The sequence below is a fragment of the Phocoena sinus genome, chromosome 10 (genome assembly GCF_008692025.1).
Source record: "Phocoena sinus isolate mPhoSin1 chromosome 10, mPhoSin1.pri, whole genome shotgun sequence".
Classification (NCBI taxonomy): domain Eukaryota; kingdom Metazoa; phylum Chordata; class Mammalia; order Artiodactyla; family Phocoenidae; genus Phocoena; species Phocoena sinus.
Window position 1 is genome coordinate 27,385,047 of NC_045772.1, and position 22,789 is coordinate 27,407,835.

The following is a 22,789-nucleotide window of genomic DNA, read 5'->3' on the forward strand; positions in this document are numbered from 1 at the left end:
AATAACTAGCACATTCCCACTTTACATATTCCTGATCCATATTCACCCACCATGTGACTCCTTTTGAAATAGTTCATGATCTAGATTAGTAAATCCCAATAACTCTTGTTTCATTATAACCTAGCAAGTTTACAAAGTATTCTGGCTTAGGTTCAACAGTAGACTACTCAAGATGACTTACTCAGAACTGTCAAAAGCAGGTTAGACACGATATGTTGGTTACACTAAATTTGAACTTGGTGCTGTTTTCCTTATGTTTTGGCAGGAAGCATCAGGACTGTGAGTAACCAAAAGAGTAGGGCCAAATTCTTGTAATCCGTGTTTTTTCATTCTGAAACGGTAAATATTTTGGGCTCTGCAGGCCATGAGTCTGTCTCGATTACTGAACTCTGCCAGTGTGGTGAGAAAGCATCCATAGACAATTTTAAACAAATGGGCATGCTGTGCTCTTCTCTAACAAAACTTTAATTTTCACGTCACAAGGTATTTTTTTCCCAACCACTAGAAATGTGAAAAACATTCCAAGTTTGTGGACTATACAAAAAACAGGCTGGGGACTCCATTTGGTCTGTAGGCTGAATTAACCCCTACCTCCTTGGCAGTGATTGATTATTCCACTGCTCTTGTGTTAGAACCGACGGAGATGTCTCTCCTCCCCCTTTTAAAAAGTGATACGGGGCTTCCTTGGTGGCGCAGTGGTTGAGAATCTGCCTGCTAATGCAGGGGACACGGGTTCGAGCCCTGGTCTGGGAAGATCCCACATGCCGCAGAGCAACTGGGCCCGTGAGCCACAACTGCTGAGCCTGCGCGTCTGGAGCCTGTGCTCCACAACAAGAGAGGCTGCAATAATGAGGGGCCTGCGCCCCACGATGAAGAGTGGCCGCCGCTTGCCACAACTAGAGAAAGCCCTCGCACAGAAATGAAGACCCAACACAGCCAAAAAAAAAAAACAAATAAATAAGCCAAGCATTTGAAGCCCTTTAAAAAAAAAAAGTGATACGTTACTGTTACTCCAATAACGGAAAAGATTTGTGGTGCAGATTTCCTTTTTCTGCTTTGATAGTAATATATATTTTGATAAGTTATATACAGGTTGGGCACTTATAAAACCCAGTTTTTTCATTTGAGATTATTGAACATTTTCACACTGAAAATTTCTCAGAACGTTCACTTAAAAACTATACAGGATTTTATTTTTTTGTCTGCGCCTCTCGGCATGCAGGATCTTAGTTCCCCAACCAGGGATCGAACCCGTGCCTCCTGAAGTGGAAGTGCAGAATCTTAACCACTGGACTGCTAGCGAAGTCCCTATACAGGATTTTTAAAGGAAATCTGAAATCTGTACAGGCTCCTTTAAAAAATGTGACCTTAACAGGTAATGCTGTACTTTTTCAATTAGCATTATTGAAAGGACCTCCATCTGTGGCAGCACATTTCTTTGGTAGCTGTATAGTGTCTATCAAGTAGATGACCATAATTTAACCCCCAGTTTGTACATTTAAATTGATGCCAGTTTTATAAATAATGCAATACACATCTTTGACCATATTTTGATTTTGCAACTTGAAGTATTTTTGTTGACTAGATTCCCAGAAGTGGAATTGGTGAAGGGGCTATATGCATTTAAAGATAGTTACTACTACTGTTGCTCTCAAAAAGGCCATACCAGTTTACTCTGCATCCTTAACCTGAATGCCATTTTTATGTCTATAATATTCCATCATATGGATATATTACTAGTTAACCATTACCCCTTTGGGCCTGGGCATTTTATTTCCATGTCTCACCACTTTGGTTGCCTTACCTTGGTAGGTACATCTGTGTCCACATTCCTGGAGATTAGATTCCTAGTGTAGTAACTTGATTAAAAGGTATTTTATTTCTTGATACACAGTAATAGCCAAGTATTTTTTATTTCACTAATTTGATTAAGGAATGAATTTGAGTAAAAATTGAGAAAAGCAGTTAAGAATTACGGTGCTATTATAATGTCTGGCACTGGTGTTTAATTAGAACCAGGAAATGGGATGTCCAGAGGGTAGTATTCCACATATTGGGAAGAGTAACTTTTGGGATAATTAGTTGAAATCGCATCAAAGTAGAGGAATTTAAGACTAGCTTCTGGGGACTTCCCTGGTGGTGCAGTGGTTAAGAATCCGCCTGCCAACTCAGGGGACACAGGTTCGACCCCGGTCCAGGAAGATCCCACATGCAGCGCAGCAGCTAAGCGCATGTGCCACAACTACTGAAGCCCACACGCCTAGAGCCTGTGCTCAGAAGAGGAGCCACCGCAGTGAGAAGCCCGTGCACTGCGATGAAGAGTAGCTTCTGCCTGCCACAGCTAGAGAAAGCCCATGCACGGCAATGAAGACCCAACCCAGTCAAAAATAAAATTTTAAAAAAGCTAGTTTCAGAGTAAATTAGGGTCTCTGACATAATGCAATGCCAAGATGGCCCTTAGAAGCCTTCTCATCTTACTGCTAGAATTTAGCCAATGGCACTAGTCAGGAAGGTATTAAAAATGAGAGAAAGTAGCACCAGGGATGAGATCACTTTTCAACCTTTGTTCTACAATTCCATATAAAATGTATGTATATAAAGCATTTCATGGGGATCACATTTTTATATAAAATTTTGCTTTTGAAGATGGTACCTATATGTCTTAAAAAATAGATCTAACACCTTGAAAGACATTTTCTGATGTATAAATAAATATCACTCATCTCTACTTCACTAGAATATAAGCTCCTTGAGGGTACAAACTTGTTCTGTTCTGTAGCTCTAATGCTAGGCATAAAGCAGGTGCTGACTACTGTGCAGCTAATGGTAAAGAGTTGCATTAAGAATTTATGAAACAAGGTATTGGATGGAAACTTCGAGACAATCAGCTACACAGCAACGTTCCAGCTGTCACAAATCCATTACAAACTATACTTCAATAAATACTCAACTAGTGTTTAGTCTGTGTAAGAGACATGTAGAGAATTCTTGTATTCCAACATGAAGACATTAGAAAATGCCAAGTTTTCTCTTTTCCTCCAATTTAACAATCCTAATCAAAAACCAAATGAGATTTGAGTAGAACTTTTATGTGAGGATTCTAAGGCTCATCTTAGGTAAATAATATTTTGGGTAAATATAATGGCCTCACCAGTCACCCTTTTAAAACAGAGCTGTAATAATTAATATGGGGACTTCCCAGGTGGTCCAGTGGTTAAGACTCCACACTCCCAATGCAGGGGGCCCGGGTTTGATGCCTGGTCAGGGAACTAGAGCCCACGTCCAGCAACTAAAGATCCTGCAGGTGGCAACGAAGATACTGAGTACCGCAACTAAGACCCAGCGCAACCAAAATAAATATTTAAAAAAAAATAATGTGATGGTAGTGTAGAAAGTGTCTGCAACATATTACAGCAAAATACTCACAGAATAAGCCAAGAGCCCTTGAAAATTGTTAAAATAATTATAACACAAACCCCATTAGGAAAGGGGACTAGCAATAAATAAGACAACCACAGTGGCATGACTGGTGTCCAATAAGATGGAAAACATACATTAGGAGAGTAATGGCAACACCTTACTGGTGAGCTGTTCCTTTTAACTCAGTTCCACTAGTAAGGATCATAAAAGGGAAGTGTATAAATGAACTACTACTAAGAGATAATTATATGGCCACCCATGGGAAAACAGTAAAGTTGTTACTGTGGAATGCCAGACAAGTTTTCACTTGGACAGTGTTAAGATATGTTAAAAAAAAATTCATTTCCATTTTTTATTTGATGTTTCCAAATATAAAAAAAGTCAAGATTCTTACACCAATTATCTCAAATGAGACCATGCAAAGCAATTTAAAGTGTATACAACAATCATTCCCCCTTCAGTTTTGCTGCTTTATACAACTATATGATCAACAGAAAATTGAATGGCACGTGCCTGGTTGGAAAATTTCACCGGTTTACAAACGAACGAACGAACAAACAAAAACCCAACAACACACATGCAAGATAGCTGCTACTTTGTGTCTGCGAATCAACTTACAAACTTTTTAAAATTTAGGAGCCACACGGAACTGAAAATTTTAGCTGCCCAATTTTATCCAACTACCCCACAGAAAGCACAAATGACAGTCCCAACACTGTAAACTTTTAAGAGTTGAGATAGTAGACAGTGTTTGTTATTTATAGTAGATTCAACTGTTGAGTCTGCAAATGTAGGCTTTTTTCTCTTAACAGAAATAAATCTCCTTAGCGCCTTTCCTCTAATTTTGCTAGGCTGGGTTCCAAAAGAATAGTGAAGAACCCTTCATGTGAAATTTAAAGTGTGACGACTGAAATATTCTGATGCATTATACAAATTTTTGCTAGTTGCATAGTAAAGACAGGTGGTTTGCTAAATGGCACTGAAGAAAACCCGACCCAGTGGCACTACTTAGTCCAAATGTTTCTGACCAAAGAAAATTATACAACAATATTTATAGGCTCACTTTTAAGAAATGGCTGACATTAATACTGTACATATTTTACATGTCAAATACATAGTCCAAGGGTTTATAAAATAAGTTCATGCATCATTACTTCTAATATCATATACAAGATACCCAGCCCTCCCCGCCCACTCCCAGTACTTCTGACAACATTTCAGGTGTACACAGTCTTATATACAAAAACAATCCAGTTTCTCTGCTGTGTTAAGTATATAATTTAAAGGAACTTCAGAGATCACTGAGGAAAAAACCCTTAGTCCATCGAAGATTGATACAAAGTGTCAATCTGTGGGATTTAAAATGTTTCCTTTTAAAAAAACACCCAGAATACATAACCTCTGTACACAGAAAAATATAAAAATTCTGGATGATCATGTTTGATCACACTACATAATTTAGAATGAAATAGCATTGGTTAAAAGTTTTTCTACTTCACTCATTCCTTTGACAGCATTAATTTGTGAACTAATATTTATATTTAGTTCAGCTGCATTTATGGCACAAGATCTCATTTTCAAAACAGTGGCACCAATTTTCCTTAAGTGTAACAGCACTCTATTTTTAGCAGCAATTATATTTTTAAAGGTTAACAATTTATAGAACAAATGTATAACTATGCTTATTTTCTACTTTATATTCCACCAGTTACAATTATTTACAAGAAGCTAACGAATGTCTACATATGGAATCATCTTTCACTTGCCCCCACCTCATTTCTGACTTGGTCAGGGAAGTATAGGTGTTTCAGACAAGGTATTTATGTGTTTTAGATGGGATTCTTGGATTTAAGTGACTATAAAGACAAGTGTAAGACAAAGCAATTCTTAATTCAGGTATGTTCCAGTGCCCCAATATTTAGTTATATGATAAATAGTACCTACTAACCAGCTGTAAAAGATGAGATGTTCTAAGGTGCCTTAACAATCTAGGTCTGTAACAGCTGAACAAGAGGCCATTTCACTCAATTGTGATGCAGTCAGCACTGACTGGCATTTAAGGTGGTAACCAGCAAGTTTAACTGAAGAGATGTCACTGAATTAAAAAACTGGAAATATGTTTTTAAAAGCAATTTACATTGAAGGAAATATGGTTCTCATGTATTCTGTGTAAAGAGAGATTATGGATGAAGGGAATCGGCAATGGAGCATGCTAACTCAAATTCCATGAATACGGTTTTCGTGATGTTATGTACTACATGCATTTTGCTTACTGTACCTGCCTAACAATCACCAGCTCTACAGAGTTAAACTTTGTGTTAAAGGACTATTGAGTTTTAAGGGAACTGGCCATATCAGGTAGTTAGGGACATAATACCGGTTGTGAAAACTGACACAAATGAGCTGACAAATTCCGGAAAATAGGGCCATATAGAAATAGTCCAAATCTGGAATCTATGAATCAAAATTGTGATCCTATGAAACAAGTTTTTGGGTTGATGGACTGCTTTAATATCAAGAATTACTGTCGTAAATTCCCACAACAGAAGGATTTGTTGAATATGTTAATACTGTGAAAGAGAAAACAATTTAGGGGAAAAATATACCCACAAATAAGCTGATCTGACAAAAACCACAGACTGACATCAAATGGACAAAAAACTGAAAAAAAAAATGCTGTGAAAATGCCAACCAAAATAATAAGGTTGGTGGGCTGGGGGCACAGTTAAGGCATCCAAAAAAAAATTCCACATGGCTTTGGCTTATTAAAATATTTTACACTATTTTTTTTTTTTAAAGAAGATTTGAAAGCATCTGAAAAACATGCAGATTGTTTGAAAATCCTGCATGGCAAATTCAGACAGTTTGCAAGCGTCATTCAGATGTTTGCCAAGGATAATAAAGCCTCTGCCCACGAGACTGCACATGGTGGAAGAGGTCCTTCCAATTCTCTCTATCTTACACTAGACGGCAGCCCAGAGGTCTGTGCAGCAGTTACAAACAGGGTGTTACTATCTGGAAGGGAAGGGACTGTGGAATTTCCATTGGTTGGAGAACAACCCAGCTTTAGTTTTTCCAGGTACTCGGCATGTACAGGCTTATGACACTGGAGAACTTTGATGGCATCTTCTACTTTGAACCACTCTCTCTTTCTTCCTAAAAAACAGTATGAAATAAAAAATAATGAGGTCAATTTTAAAAAGCTATACACTATTAACAATGCCCCCTCAACTGTCTCCACAAATAATGACTATGTTTTTGGGAATGGCTTAGACAACAATATATTGGGGAACAATTTTAAGATAATTCAAATTTGGAGATGTATATTGATCTTCTCTAAAAAGTAACCCAACATAATTTAAGATGAAAACTGAATACACATATGTAGTATTTAAATTAAGAGAATTCAGATAGCAAAAGGAAAGGGAATTTACCTATATTAACAGAATCTTCCCAGTCTTCTAATATTTCAGTGACGGTAAGAACATAAACATATGTTCTGTGCTTTCGGTCTTGGTTCTGCTTGAATATAAAAAGAAAAGCATTTTAATCTACAAGAGCTAGCCATATACACATTTTCGTGTGAAAAGTTCAGTGTGGCATACATTAGCATAGTCTATTTGCCAATATAGGCAAGTATACTCAGTCATATAACCCAGCCTAAAAGTGAGTTTATATGAGACAAAGTATTTAAAATGGTGAAATTAGCTCCCAATACTAAACTTTTAGCACTTTGATTTCTGTCCATTAGACAATTTTCATAAAGAAAATCTTAAGATTGGAATGGAATCTATATTAAAAGAACTGCATTCCTGTCATCTTTATCCTAGGTCCTATTCCTGTGGGCTAATCCCAACAGTCTTTTCTGACTATGGAAACTGCTTCCTTTAGGACCTCTGTAGAAGAGCAAATAGCCCCAGTTCCTTTAGAACATGCCTCTTAGAGGGTCACAAGATGCATACAGAGCACAGCCCTATTAACCTAGACCAGGGCCTCTTAACCTTGACCATCTACTTCATCACCCAGGATGAAAATTTTTTTTAAGAGACACTGATTCAGTGAGTCTGAGAGGAGGCCTAAGTATTTAAAAGCTTCCAGGTGAACTATGCACAGCAAAGGTTGAGAATAATACCTAGGATAGTCCATTTCTGGAACGTTACATTGATATTTTAGTCCTATATGCCCAAACTCAATTTTTAACCATATTAAAACTGCTGCCTAGCCTTGTCTCTAGGTTCAAAATTAAACCTAAGTTGGCCTTAAGATGAAGGGGCTCATCTTCATCTTGACTAAAGTTAGCCTTGTTTGCTATAGTCTAAGACTTTAGATAATTGCCCTATTTTTTTTTCTACCACAAATCACCTGAGCAATCCACTCATTCAGTGTCTTATGTCTTTGAGAATGAAAGAAAACTCGCAATATGTTTTCCAGTTTAACCAGGAGATGGTGCTATATAACTGGCTAAAGCAAGTGCTGAATTCTGCAAAATTCTGAATAGTTATCTTAAGAACTCTATTCTTAACAATTACTGTATTCTGGAAGTCATCAATTCTATCAAGTGCTGTACAATCAGAATTTTTTCTGAATCCCTGTAAAAGGCTTAAAATTAAAATCTGTAAGGACTGTATTTACATAGTCCTACCAGCAGGACTAAACTAACACTTAAATAGTATCTAAGTGTTACTTAGGAAAAAAAAGTAGGGAAAAAAAAGTCACAATGTGTCTGATATACCATGTATCTAGGTCTGAATTTTGGATGAAAATATATTTGAGAACAGCTTGGGTCTCATGACCTGACCTCATTTCTCCCCACCTTCCATAGAATACTTGTCACTTCCAAATTTCCTCTCCACAAATTCCATTCTGACTTCAGTCATAACAAATTATACAAGAAAATTCTACGCTTCTAGTATCTAGTCTGTGTATCTGAGTTCTGCATCCTCATGGTGTCCTTTCAGGATAAAGTCATTATGTATATCACCCAATGTTACATGCTGAAGACAAAGGGTACATTTCAAGACACTATCCATTAGAAACCTAAGCCCTTAGGTGATACTAAGGATATCACCTCCTAAAAAGTCTATACCTAAACTGTATACAGTGAACCAAGAGGTAAGTCTGTCTATATCAGCCCCACTGCATTGTCATATAAAACAAATTACCACTGTAATAATGCTGTATAAAATTCATGGTATACGAAAGTCAAGCAGCTTTTACTTCCCTCCCTCCTAATCCTTATGACTTGCTTGCCTACTGATAGTTTTAGAGGAATGTCTAGTTCAGGCTGCTGGCCTGTTAGGAAGGAAGAAATCATCAATTCTATCATCAGCAAGATGAGGATTACTTTTGTAACTCACCTCAAATATGCCCAGGAGTCTGCCCAATTTTCCTTTGACTCCAGCCTATTAAAAAAAGATGAAATGTAAAAATTTTACCTCTACATAACAAAATTTATATGCAAGTTATTTTCTATGTGTTACACTTCCACTGCACAGTCCTGTTCCTTTTACCTAGTACTGTGACACTGGAACTTCAGTGTGTGCCCCATTCAAACCCATACTGCAAAATAACAAACTGGCACATGCTGTCTCCTAGAGGATGCTCATCCCTTAAGACCCGTCTCTAGGAAACCTTTCCAATTATGCACCAACACCCAATGAGAGCCTTACCATTCACTTCTCATTTATGCCCTAAATGCTGTTCAAGTTTTTATGGCACTTGATCTATGCTGTTTTGCCCCTGAGTAAAAGCAAGTTCTATCTCTCATCAGGTTTGAGAAGACAGGCAGGCCAAGTGTGCTTTTGTGCACGTGTGTGCCCTTATTTTACTGAACTTTAAGAATAAGCCAGTAAAATAAAAGCAACTGGCTTTTTTATTCATTTGAAAAGGAACTGTAGCATATGAGGAATGTCTCTGTGCATGTTTGCTCAGTTAATACAAACCTTGCTCTGGGGCAAGGCCATCATGTTATATGTTGATCACCAATCAGACTTACTGTCTATTTTTACCAGGTAGAAAAAAAAACCTGCTTAGCAAAGCACTAGCTGTAGTCACATGCTTTAAAATGTTGAATTAGACAACCAAACAGCACCTGTGGGATCTGCCTGTCTTCTTGCCTTCTCCCCGGTGTACGCAGCAAAGTGCCTTGTTTGTGAATCTCACCCAGAACATGCTACTCTTCATCTTACCTCTTCATAAACCTCCCTCACAGCAGCACCGCCAGGCTCCTCCTCGGGCTCCATTCCTCCTCCTGGGACAATCCATTGATCTGGGTACCGACTGCTGCTCACCAACAGCACCTGCAAGATCGACCATAATTGTAAACCCCAGCCCCAGAAGCACATTCACATTCATTTCCCCATGCTACAACAGCAGAATTGGGCAACTGCAACAGAAACGGTATGACCCACAAAGCCTAAAACGCTGTTTGGCCTTTGCAGGAAACTCTGCAAATCTGGGTCAAGAACAGCATTAAGATTGAAATGTGCACACACTTAAAAAGAAACAAACAAAAACAAACACTGTATTATCACAGAGTAGTATCCTATTAGTTCACTTTTTAATGGTATCTGAAACAGGAAATATATATTCATCCTATAAGTGAAAATTTGTGTGCCAGGTTAGGTTAGAATTCACCGAAGTTGGGGGGGTGGAGAAAGGCTATGATAAATAACCAAATAATGTTCATGAAGGTAACATCTTGACCAACTTCAACAAAAATGTCTGCAAAATTACCTTAGTATATTGCCTTCAAGTAAATGCAAAGAATTCTCACCAGAAATCAATCAACTGAGAGCAAAGCTTGATCCCCAATGCAGGTTCTGGTTTTCTGACACTGTGCCAGCTTTCTGCCCAGCTTCCTCCCTACTGCCAGAGGAACGGATGGCCCTCAGGAGTTCACAGCCAGCCCAAAATTCACCTACTTGAGTTGCCAGAACTCAACCTTCCCCAAATGGAAAGTTCCAGGCTGACAGTAGTAGTTTAGCAAGTCCCACCTTTCCCCCAAACCTCTAAAACAGGGTTGGAAGATGAGGGAACACCTGTCCAGGTGCACAATCCCCCTCAACTTGAAAAAAAGCAGCACACCTTTGCCTATGGACACACCATCACCACGGAGCAGTGGATCAACTAATGCTCCAGTGATCTGAGCTCCGTTTCTCTCATTCTTGATCTGGATAGGACTCTACTGCTCCTACCAGCATCACTCCTCCAAGTATATAACTGGCAGAACAGTGGCAAGTCCAGAGAAAGCACTGTAAATGAACCCAACAGTTGACAAAGCCTTAGCTAAAGTACTAATGGCTGACACTGAGGGAACCACCAAGTCCAAATATAGCAATTTTGGTAAAGTAAAATGTAAGACAGCCTTAAATTTAAGCTTTCTTAAGTATTAGCAAATAGGGCTTATGTATCAAAATTAGAAACTAAAGAGCCAGAGTAAACAAATCTAGCAAGAACTAGAAAGCACAGGTTTCAACTTGAAGATGTTTATAACTCTACTAATCATAAACAAGATGTGTTTCATTCCTTGATGCACACGGTGATGGGTACCAGTGTCGTCCTCTGTAAAAAGAAGTAACTATCCTTTCAAGACTGTTGAGTGTTAGTATTAAATACCTTAGATCCTAGACTAAATACTCACTGTTGGCCATTACTAGCTCTTCTGCTTTCCCACCAATTGAGTTGAATTAGCCTATCAAGACAAGCTTGTTGGGATGTCCCTGGTGGCGCAGTGGTTAAGAATCCACTTGCCAATGCAAGGGACACGGGTTTGATCCCAGTCCGGGAAGATCCCACATACCGCGGAGCAACTAAGCCCGTGTGCCACAAATACTGAGCCTGTGCTCTAGAGGCTGCGAGCCATAACCACTGGGCCCGCAAGCCACAGCTACCGAAGCCCGTGCGCCGAGAGCCCGTGCTCTGCAACAAGAGAAGCCACCGCAATGAGAAGCCAGCACACAGCAACAAAGAGTAACTTCTGCTCTCCACAACTAGAGAAAGCCTGAGCACAACAAAGACCCAACCCAGCAAAAAATAAATAAATTAAAAAAAAAAAAGATAAGCTTGCTCCCCAAATTTTGCCAGTTGTACTTGTTTTTATAATTACTGACAGTTAATGATAAATGACAGCAAGAAGGAATTACCAAAAATGGGTCTGCAAAGATTCATTAAAAATGTGTTATTAAAAACTGCTATCAAGGACTTCCCTAGTGACGCAGTGGTTAAGAATCTGCCTGCCAATGCAGGGGACACGGGTTCGAGCCCTGGTCTGGGAAGGTCCTACATGCTGCGGAGCAACTAAGTCTGTGAGCGACAACTACTGAGCCCGTGTGCCACAACTACTGAAGCCCGCGAGCCTCAACTTCTGAGCCCACGAGCCACAACCACTGAGCCCATGTGCTGCAACTACTGAAGCCTGCACACCTAGAGCCCATGCTCCGCAAGAGAAGCTACCACAACGAGAAGCCCGCACACAGCACGCAGAGTAGCCCTTGCTTGCTGAAACTAGAGAAAGCCCGCATGCAGCAACGAAGACCCAACACAGCCAAAAATAAATAATAAAAATAAATACATTTTAAAAAATTGCTATCAAATTAAGTATGGATGAGATACTAAAAAAAGACTACAAGAAGGAAATTTTAAAAATCCATAAAGTTAAAATTCTACTCTGTACAAAGTGAACTGCAAATCAGATTTCACCTTTGTATTTTATTCAAAAACGAGACTTGCCAAGAATCTACGGTATTCAAAGACTCTGACCCTATTATCAAGACTGGCAAATGAATGTAAGTTTTTAAGTTAAAACAAAAATGTTTAAGGTACCAAAGTGTTATATCTTACATCAAGGGAGAAGTAAATGGTAACCACCAGTCCTGACCACAGAGTTGGAAGCCTCTTTTCCTGGTTACTAGGTGTGAGTTAGGGATAATCTGGTTTCTATTATCCAAACAAAGTTCTTACTACACAATGCTATGCTCTCTAAGCAACCTCCTTGATTACCTTCATAATGGAACAGGACAGTGCAGGTGGCTAGCCACCAGAAAAGTACATCTTCATTTAGTAAACAGGGAGTTTCAAAACCATCAATATTTATAATGTTTGAGTTCTGAAAAAATGAAATTCAGCGTCATATATCTAGGTCAATGACTATTATGTTCCTATTTGACCAAGACAGTCTTTAAGAACTAAATTACATAAGGTTAATAATGTTGAAAAACAATTAGTACAGTCTGTGCCTGTTTTTGAACTAACACTTAAGCTTCCGATTTAAAACCAAATCTTTATCTACAGGAGATCACTATCATATGACTAAGCTTCTCTTCCAAATGATTTAGCTGAAATCAAGAACTTATGATGCTGCAAGAGTCTCCTGACATTCCAAAGTGATTAAATTTGATTAAACCATTAACTTCAAATGTATCTTTTAAAAAAATGGTCAATTTAAAATGAGTAATACCTAAGGTATACCATCTAATGTTTAGATGATCAGCATCTAAACAACTAACTTAAGAGATCTGATAACAAGCCTTTGGTGATGGTACAGATTTGGAAACCAGTATGTTATTAAGTACTTGCCTACTCGTCCTGAGTACTTTATTTGGAGTTCAAATGAGGTCAAGGCTACATGGGGGGTGTGGGGGGGAAGGAGGATGGTGATTAAGAAACAGCAAGAGGGCTTCCCTGGTGGCACAGCAGTTGAGAGTCTGCCTGCCGATGCAGGGGACACGGGTTCGTGCCCCGGTCAGGGAAGATCCCACATGCTGCGGAGCGGCTGGGCCCGTGAGCCATGGCTGCTGAGCCTGCGAGTCCGGAGCCTGTGCTCCGCAATGGGAAAGGCCACAACAGTGAGAGGCCCGCGTACAAAAAAAAAAAAAAAAAAAAAAGAGCAAGAACTGAGGGATATATTCCATAGACAAGAATCAACAGAATTATGGCAGAGGTCTGCCAGGGTAGAAGAAACAAATCTGAACACCATAAGCAGAAACAAGGACAATTAAAACCCCTTCTACACATTGGAAGAATCAAAACCTATAGAACCATATCACAAAGCATTATTATTCAATATCTCCCTCTCACCCCCTGCAAAGCCATCTAAACATTCTATAACATCCCCAATGTAGTAGAGCTATAATGTAGCTTTAGCAATGCTAACTAATGCTCTAAGAATGGTGTTACTAAAAACAAACAAAAACTTCTAGAGAAAAGGGTTCTCAGACTATCCACTTCCATCTATACTTTGTCTCAAAATAATGCTTATCACAATTTTTAAATTCTATGGTTGCATTAACTTTTACAAACTTCTTTCTTCCCTCAGACTTCCAAAAAGAATCCATAATTTTACAGGCTCCAAAATCCTAGGTTGCCTCTTAGACGTCTGTGATGCAAAATCTGAGAGAAAGTGGTGAAATTTGCTGGAGGTTAAAACAATCTACACTGTAAGGAAGTGAGAGAGAGTGAAGGGAGTGGGGATAAGGTGTTAAAGACAAAAGGGATGAGGGTACAGAGCAGTTGCTATGAAGTAAGTCTACTGATATTTACCACTAAACATATATATGGATATGAATATATTTATACTTATATATTACCGTTATTTATTAAGGAAATGACCAATGCTTTAAAAAAAAAAGAACAGTATTACTGAAGTAACAAAGGATAGGTTGGGCTTCTCCGGTGGCGCAGTGGTTGAGAGTCCGCCTGCCAATGCAGGGGACACGGGTTCGTGCCCCGGTCCGGGAAGATCCCACATGCCGCAGAGCGGCTGGGCCCGTGAGCCGTGGCCGCTGGGCCTGCGCGTCCGGAGCCTGTGCTCCGCAGCGGGAGAGGCCACAGCAGTGAGAGGCCCGCGTACCGCCAAAAAAAAAAAAAAAAAAAAAAACAAAGGATAGGTTACAAAAGCTTATTCAGTAAGAGGATACATCAACAGCTGACAGAGCCATACATGGTCATTCACAGGTTTTAAATTCCATTTCAACTACTTTTCTAGGCATATAAGATTTTATGCACCCAACAAGTTGACAGTCTGTCACCACATTAGTGACAAGATGACAAAGATGAAAGTAAACATTTTAACCTTCCAGATAAGCCAAAGCTGAGACCAAAGGAAAGATTTATAAAAAGGAGGCTAGTCCACCCACCAAGTTGCAGTGCTGGACTTGAATCACACTCAAACACCAAAGCCAATGGCATTAGAGTGGTGAAAAGTGAAGACACTTCTTCCCCTGATTCAACCTGACCACTTTCATATCAGCATTCCTCCTACTGCACTATCAGACCTTATCCCTCTTCATGTACTGGGCAATTTATCAGAATAAAACACTATTCACCTGGCATTGTTGAGAAGTCATTTCTCACATTTGTCTTTTTCTTAGATACCTAAGATTTTAAGATTTGGAACAGAAGTATTCCTCACTTTTAGTAGCAACAGTATAGTGATAGTGGTCCACTTGGAACCAGTCCTGAGTCTTGCTGGACAAAGCTTTGTCTGTGAATTGGAATAACCTATAATATAGATTCTATACCCTATATTGCCAAGTCCTCCTCACTGGGGATGCGTAAAAGCGTGTAAACTAGAAAACGCTGTTCAATGTCTATATAATGCAGTCATGCCCTCAGAGGCTGGAGGTACATGGGATTGTTAGTTCCCTACACCAAGGGGCCCCAAATTGCCCTTCGTGTTTCAGCTTTTACCCTTAGAACCGCTCTGGGTCATGGCCCGCTGCCACAAACAACTAGTCACTACAAACTACCGCTTCTTTCCTAGAAAAAACAAAGCTATCCAGAGAACCCCTCAAGTGATGCCTAAATCTAAGAATGAAGAATTTTATTTTGTGAATTGTAGCTATTTAGAAGCTGTTTTGGGGTTGTTGTTCTTTCCTCCCACATTATCATGAATAAGGATAGCATGAATGGTTAAAACTAGCTCTACCGTACTTAACTGTTTCATAGGCATTTAGCCAAAATTAGGCCCGCAGCATATTAGGAACACCTACTACACACATACACATTTTAAAAGATAGTAAGTTACAACAATAGTTATTATATCCACTAACCACTACCAACTGCTATTACTAAGCAAACTAGTACTACTTTTTTGGGCTATAGAGGCAGAGTGCTATAAGAAGATCAGAAGTAACAGTGTATTGTGTTGAAAATGTGTTTAACCCAAATTAGATTATATGGATTGGTAGATAATGGTAAGTTGGGTTGACCATGACTTTTTCTCCTAGCATGTTAATGTTCTGAAGTGATGAGGTAAACTTTTACAAAATTAGAGAATGCCTTGGCGCTAAACCAAAATCACAAGAATAAAACCAGAGGCGAATCGTACAGAAGTGCCTTCCCTTGAAGGAAGTGGCTGGCTGAGTAGGCGAAGTAGCCCTTCTCTAGGTCTGGGAGAGCTGCGGGCCAGGATGAAGAGGGCTGGTGACATTTTCCTGGATTTAGAAAAGGCTACCTTTGGATAGTTAATTCTGATGAAAGTGGTTTCCATTTGAAGCATCTTCAAGGACTTAAATCTCTAAGGAAGTAAGAGTCCCAGAATATATGTCTGAAAAGGATTGTTGATCCTAGGGGTTAAAATGCTAGTAGGGAGAAGTATTAATATTAGTTTTTGTTTATGAGAGCTCTGGTTTTAGAGTTCCGTAGGCTTTGAGACTCTACTCTTCCCAGCAAGTCTTAGTTTTAGTGCATGATTTTGTAGAATGCAGACATTTTGGAAACATACATTCTGCATTGAGATTCTACTATCTGTAGAATGCAGCCCCTGGCTCAGGGAGCTTAAAAATTCATTGGGGGCTTCCATGGTGGCGCAGTGGTTGAGAGTCCGCCTGCCAATGCAGGGGACACGGGTTCATGCCCCGGTCTGGGAAGATCCCACATGCCGCGGAGCCGCTGGGCCCGTGAGCCATGGCCGCTGAGCCTGCGCGTCCGGAGCCTGTGCTCCGCAACAGGAGAGGCCACAACAGTGAGAGGCCCGTGTACCACAAAAAAAAAAAAAAGTTAATTGGAACAAAAAGTCCAAATGGAAGTTCTTAAGACTCTTTGTCTATGTTTCCCACTTGCAACTGTGCCTGGATTCCACCCAGGATCAAGTCATTTCTATTTCTCTCTTTAGAATTCTAGCCTATTTTGCTGCCAGATCATTCTCAAACTTGAATACATCTAAAATCAAAATATTCCTTGTCCAAAAGTAAGAGTTCTTTTCTTGCCTAGCAACTCCTTAACCTTACATTTAAGGTACTCTTTGTTTTTCATCCATGATTTGTTCTATGCTATCCTAAGCTGCAGCTTAACTAGACCACAGCCCCAAGTCTTGCTGTTTGTGATGCTTGGTCCTTCCTTTCCCACTCACTGAAATCCAACTCCAAATGACTCACGTTGAATCTTAACCCTGGAGTACCTGATGGTACTTTTAACCTTATTTTATTTCCTTTTTATCAATTATTTGTCTAACCTCCTGCTGTACAGCATGTTCCTTACCAGGTGACACTTTTCATCTTTGCATCCCTGTTCCAACTATCATATATGCAAATATGTTCAATGGAATCCATTTCGGGTTACCTTTTGTGAATGTATTGTCCACTTTCACTGCACAAGCAGAGTATCTCAGCTACTCTATGGAACACTTACTTGTTGCCTTGACTGGAAGCCCAACTGTCAAAAGTAAGGGTGGTTCCCCACAGAAATAACTAGCTGGAGAGAGGATCAAGTGAACATGAGATTTAGAAATAAAGGGGTTCAAAATGATCTGCCAGCTTCTGTGACCTCGAGACAAGTTACTTCTGCTGCCTAATTTCTTCCTATACAAATGCTAATGCTTATTATTTAGCTCACAGGGCAGAAAGAGATACAATGGGAAAGTACATAAAACCACACCCAAAAGAATAAAGACTCCTGCTGTTAGAACATCTTTCCTTCCTACAATAACCTATTCTAAAGTAAGGTCTACTGAGACCCCCTTCAGTACAGACAGCCAGACTAGAATACTGCATAGCTTTTGAAGGTCAAACGGCAATTACTATTTTATTTCAACTTACATTCTATAAACACAACTACAGAAATGAAGATCTTGAAGATCTAAACCAGACATTAAAGAGCATATTCTCTAACAAACCGATTCACTTGGTCTCACAACCTCCAGGTTGTCAAAGTTTTATGCAATGAACTTATCTACTAAATTCTCCAAATCTTGCTCTTTACTTCATTTTATAATGGCACTGGTCTCTTGAGTCGACCAGAGGCTAGGAATTTAGCATTTATTACAGTAGAAACAATTTCAAAGCCCAAAAACTCACTTATTTGGTAAGGTTAACTTCTGAAGCTCTCCTCAGACTTTGCTTTACCATTCACACAATACAGATCATTTCAATTTCCTCCCATTTCCCATATCTTCCCCTGGGAACTTTTGTTTTTACAAAGCCTGAATTCCAAGTTCACGTTATGGCAAGACTTCAAAGTCACTACTTTCGCAAAGTCTTCCAAGCTCAGCCTCACAAAATCTCACTCATTCAAGCAAATCTCGTGTGCCCAGTCGCTAGGACTGAGCCCTGTGTTAAGAGCCCAGAATCAGGAGTAGGGACCCGATGCTGAATTCCAACTCTACCACTTCCTAATTACGTCATTTTGGGCAAAGTACTTATGCTTTCAACTGTCTCCTCACCTATAAACCTGCACTAAGAGGATTAAATGTAACAAACTTAAAGGTCTTCAGGCAGTGCCCAGCACCTAGTAAGCACCCAACTAAGAAAATAATTACACAATAGGGAGCCAATCAGGTAAGATTCTTGACCTATCTTGATCACTTCTGGCTACTGTATTATTTTATATTCAAAGTTTGCTTTGTCCTAACATGGTCCTTCCCTCAAGGACCTTCTAATCTTTTTAACAGAATGCACTTAAAACTTGTTGACTTTGTAAATGCTAAAAACCTTTCCCTCTCTACTTTCTGGCTCTCCTAAATAGGCCCAGTTCAAAGACACCAATTTCCCTTGAAAACTCTTCTGGAATTTAAGTTTAACCACTTAGAGACCCCCAACTGAGCACCGGATCAGCACTAAAGGGCTTGGTTTCTTTTCAAAATATAAAGGCAAGACAAGAGTTTGAAGAGCACCATTCTGAGGCACTTTGATCTTTGTTAGCATAGTAAGAACAACTAAGCCACTGAGAGTACGCTATGTCATACTCACCCTAACTACAGGGACTGGCAATAAGGAAGCCAGTAAATTCCCGTCTCCAGCTTTAGCTTGTAATTTTATTGGACATAATTGGTTATGGAAGTAGAACTCAGAATGTTAATGCTTTCCCTGTCTAACCATTTTAGAAGTGGCAATGCTAAAAGATTTTCATCGGCTACCAATCGACTATTATTGCTCTATGGAAATTTAAAGCAGTGAACCATTTTTAAATTAAATAAATGTAACAAATAAATAAAAACTGTTCTCCAGGAAAACCTCAACGGCCTCACTATCAACCCAATGCTGATGGGTGAATTACAGAAGACTGACTGCTGCTTCCTTTTAGAAAAAGACTGCTTCTCTCCAGACGTCAAGCCAAACATAGCAAAGCAGCTCTGATAAATATGCAGAGAGCTAGAGGTTACTGTCTGAAAATGGCAACTTTGCCCAACTCTAGTCCATCTTCTCCCTTCTGGTGTGACTCCACATTTTTCACTACCCATCATTCTATAGCCAGAAAACTTTCCAAGAGTAGGCCTTGTTTAAAAAAAAAAAATCAAGTATAAATATGCCAAGTGCTTGTAAGTTAAAGGATCCACTTGAAAGTGGAAATGACAGAACTAGATCGAATGAGTTTTTATTTTAAAGCACGGGGACTGGATATTCCATAATCACGCCTACATTTAACTGAAACCGCAAACTGCTGTAACGGGAGGAAAATGTAACAGAGGCAGACGGGCTTGGGCTGCAACACTCACGCCATTGCTACCCTCTCTGTTTACAACTCAAGGTTTTATCTCGCTCCACGCTCAGTTCGCAGGTTAAAGTGGTAACTCCCCCTAGGCGGGACCTAGACGGCCCGGGACCTTTCCTGGGGCAAGGAGGCGTCTCGGCCTCCTGTCCTAACCACGACCCAGTGGGAGAGCATAGGGCTGGGCGAGCCCCTTTGTTTCCACAATCAACCCAGTGAAAGGAAGGAAGGAGGGAGGGAGGGCGGGAGAGAAGGAGGGAGTGGGCTAATCCCTTCCAGCCCTGGGGCCAGACGGAGGGTCCACTGGGAAGGGGATGCAAAAAGGCAAGGGCAAGGGCAAGGACCCTCCTACTCCGGCCAGCCCGAACACCCACCCCAACCCCGCCCCGGCGCCCCCGAGGAGGGCACCGAGCGCGCCGACCGCCCTCACCTCGTCCTCCTGCTCGCTCCGGAAGCACAGGCACGCAGCCCGCTTCTTGAAGCCCTCGCGGTCATAGGTCCGCGTCTGGTTGGGCTTGAACTTCATCATAGAGGCGGGCTCTTGCTGCCGCTGCTGCTCCGGCCGCCGCCGCGGGGACCTGGCCGCCGCCACCCGGCCGGGGAGTGGGGGCGAAGGCGAGTCGGGGAGCAAGAAGGCGAGGCGGCGGCGCGGGGAAGGGCAGCGAGGCCGGGTCAGTCCCGGAGCCGGCGGCCGTTCCGACGCGGTGCTGGGCGCGAGCGCCGGTCACTGGAGCCCGGGTGCCGGAGAGGAAGCGTCGCCTCTTCCCGGGCGTCCGCCGCTCTCCATGGAGCCCGCCGCCCGCTCGCCTCCGCTCTCTCCTGCTGCTGCAGCCGCCGCCACCGCCGCAGCCGCTTCCAGAGAAAGAGCGAGGCTCGAGGACCACGCCACGAGGAGACAGCGGCAGGAACTGGCACCGACTGGGCAGCAGCGCCGCGGCAGCTTCGCACCGCCCCCTCCGCCGTATTTAAGGGGACCGCGCACGCCCCGCCCTCAGGCGCGCCGCTCTGCGCGCGCCTCCGCGCCTGCGTGCCGAGACCGCTGAGGTGGGGGAGGGGCGGCGGGGACGGGGCTTCGGCCTTCAGGCTGCTGGATTTCGGCGGGGCCGGAGGGCTAGAGCTTCAGCTCGGCGTGGGAGGACCGGACTCCAAAATGCCAGCGAAGGGACGGAAGCAAAGACCCTTACCTCCCTGTTTATAAATCCCGTTATTTTACCTGTGAGGGTCTTAAATAGCCTCTCCGCGAGAGGGGGTCTAACCACATACCTCCTCAGAAAAGTCGCTCCCTGGTCAGAAAATGCCTGGCGGCGTCGCCGCGATGGCAGTCTCCGCAGTGACTGTGTACACGTCCAGAGAGCGCCCGTCAAGTGCGGGGACAGAAGACAGTGGAGGCCTGGAAAGGTGAAGACGTTGGTTAAGAGGTTTTACTGTTTTTGTTTTCCAGGGGAAGGGAGAAGGCAGATTTCCTTTTTGTTTTTCAGTCTTTGGTTGGGGGTAGCGTCGCTTATATTCCCTCAAGAGTCAACTCAAGCTTAAACGTTTGTTTGAAGCCCTGGATAACGTCTCTCACTTTGTCCCACCCTCCAGAATGCATTCATTAATGCCGGCAATGGCTAATATCTCCTAAGTGTATCTCATGCTGAGTTAACAGGCACAGCCAGGTGCTGGGGGCACAACGCTAAATAGAGTGGAATGTCTGCACTCTAGGGGCGTACAGTCTCTCGGGGACTTGGGACAAACAATTTTTTGGGACAAACAAGCGCCAAGATGGGAGCCAGGAGGCCTGTCTTAGTGTTAAGGAAGGTGGTAAGGAAGCTCAGGGGAGCCCCTCACCCCCTCCATCCTGTCCTGCCCACAGAGCCCGGGCCTCTTAGGTCCTGCCCCATTTGACAGTTCAGTCTTCATTCCTGGAGGGTCTACTGAGTGCCAGGCGCTGGCATCTAAAAGCAGCCCCTGCCGTGCCAGGAACGTAGGCACCTGAGAGCAGACAGTCAATCACACAAGTACATGTAAAACTACAAATGTGACAAGGTCTCAGGTGGTAGATGGTTTAATGGGGAGATTTGACCAGTTCTGCAAGTCAGAGAAGGCAGCAGGGCAGGAGCTGAGGTTGAAGGAGGAGCTAAGTAGACTGGGAGCCTGGTGCAGTTTTAAGGCTGGGAGAACTGGGAATTACACAAAGTCCAGAGGGGGAGGGAGTGAGGAGAGTTTGTAGAAATGAAAGAAAAAGGCCCGTGTGCCTGCACCACGGGTGTGGGGAGGTGGGTTCCATCTCTGGCCCAGGGAACTGTGGGGGCTGACTGTTCAGAGCCTGGGGGCCCTTGGAGAGCTCAAAGTGGGCATTGGTCTTCTTTTTCTAGGCTCTGACCTCCTTTAGGTTAAGAACTGTTGCATCTAACTCATCTTCTTGCATCAGGTGCAAGTTTGTACAATGACTTAATGTTGAATAAGTGATTTAAGGAATGAGATTTTTACCAAGGTACAATTGGAAACCTTATCAAGTCTGTGCAGACATTTTCTAAGCCTTAGCTTTCTTAAAGAAACCACTTGAAGTTTATTTCCAGAGTTACAAACAGGGATAGAGCACAGCTAGCTAGGGAACCCAGTACAGCTAATATACAAATATTGTTTTTAGATAATTGGCTCAAATTGATAAAGTGATAATCTCACTGAAGTCTTTTTAAGTGACAAGGAAGATTACGTTTCTCTTTGCTTAAAACTCTTCAAAGGTCTGCCTTCTAGTTGGCGTTCACTAAATGCTGATTGACTGAATGTTGGTTCACTCAAGTCCTTCCCATTTTAGTAATTACATGAGCCGAAGCATGAATCAGAATTAACTGGGGAGGACTGAGGAGATGCCTGGAACCAACTCACCAAAGGCAGGAAAAGAAGCAGCACAAAACTAGTGAGCAGGAGAACAGGGTCACTTGCTTCCAGCTCCAGACCATAGGGCTTGGTTGAAAAGATCTTGAGTTCAGGTCTCACATGTACTCAATTACTATATGTAGCTTTTCTCACCTCTCAAGTGGGTATAATATGATTTATACCACCTTGTACAAAGCTTAACTATGATATCACAGTGGCTCTGAAAATCCTTTAAAACTAGAAAGCATTTAAAGAAACATAAGATTAAGTTATTAATGAGGAAATTTTCATTGCAGATCTCTTTCTCCCTCCTTTTCTCAAGGAGTAGAGGAGTAATGGAGAGGGCCAGGTGCTTGGGGAGGGCTGCGGATTCTCACACTGTGAGGGAAGGTCTATTTAAAAGGAATTATGCAACAAATCATTTAAAATGAAGAATGTTTTGATACTATGAATAACTACCCCCTCCCCTTTTTGTTAACTGATTAACTTACTATATTATTGCAATTATTTGAGAGGGACCTAACAGAAGGAAACTTGTGTGACTGAAATGAGAGAATAGTGAAAGGCTGACTTTACAAATGTT

At 41.6% G+C, this 22,789-nt stretch overlaps 1 protein-coding gene and 1 long non-coding RNA gene across 3 annotated transcripts in view; one reads left to right on the plus strand and one right to left on the minus strand.

Moving 5' to 3' along the window:
* Positions 1–3,758: 3,758 nt before the first annotated feature.
* On the minus strand, positions 3,759–20,279 carry NUDT4 (nudix hydrolase 4). Of its 2 annotated transcripts, none has more exons than XM_032645298.1 (5): positions 19,775–20,279; positions 9,609–9,719; positions 8,778–8,822; positions 6,855–6,939; positions 3,759–6,576 (listed from the first exon to the last, which is right to left on the minus strand). In XM_032645298.1, exons 1-5 carry the CDS (start codon positions 19,871–19,873, stop codon positions 6,374–6,376), a joined length of 543 nt encoding a protein of 180 aa, XP_032501189.1. In that variant the 5' UTR covers positions 19,874–20,279; the 3' UTR covers positions 3,759–6,373. The 2 variants fall into 2 exon arrangements, with proteins under 2 accessions (XP_032501189.1, XP_032501188.1); XM_032645297.1 differs by having other exon boundaries at positions 6,855–6,942.
* A 164-nt stretch (positions 20,280–20,443) lies between these two features.
* Positions 20,444–22,789, plus strand: part of LOC116760449 — a 105,387-nt gene continuing 103,041 nt past the window's right edge. Inside the window, exon 1 of the long non-coding RNA XR_004351743.1 lies at positions 20,444–20,742. This is a non-coding gene — a long non-coding RNA (uncharacterized LOC116760449). The remainder of the gene's footprint in view (positions 20,743–22,789) is intronic.

Bases quoted from the DNA above. Each gene is read 5' to 3' on its own strand.
- NUDT4 (XM_032645297.1), bottom strand. From the start codon at position 19,873: ATGATGAAGTTCAAGCCCAACCAGACGCGGACCTATGACCGCGAGGGC. The intron at 9,720-19,774 runs GTGAGGGCGGTC...TCGATCTTGCAG, and splicing joins GGAGCGAGCAGGAGGACGAG to GTGCTGTTGGTGAGCAGCAG. The intron at 8,823-9,608 runs GTAAGATGAAGA...TTTTTTTAATAG, and splicing joins TGAGGGAGGTTTATGAAGAG to GCTGGAGTCAAAGGAAAATT.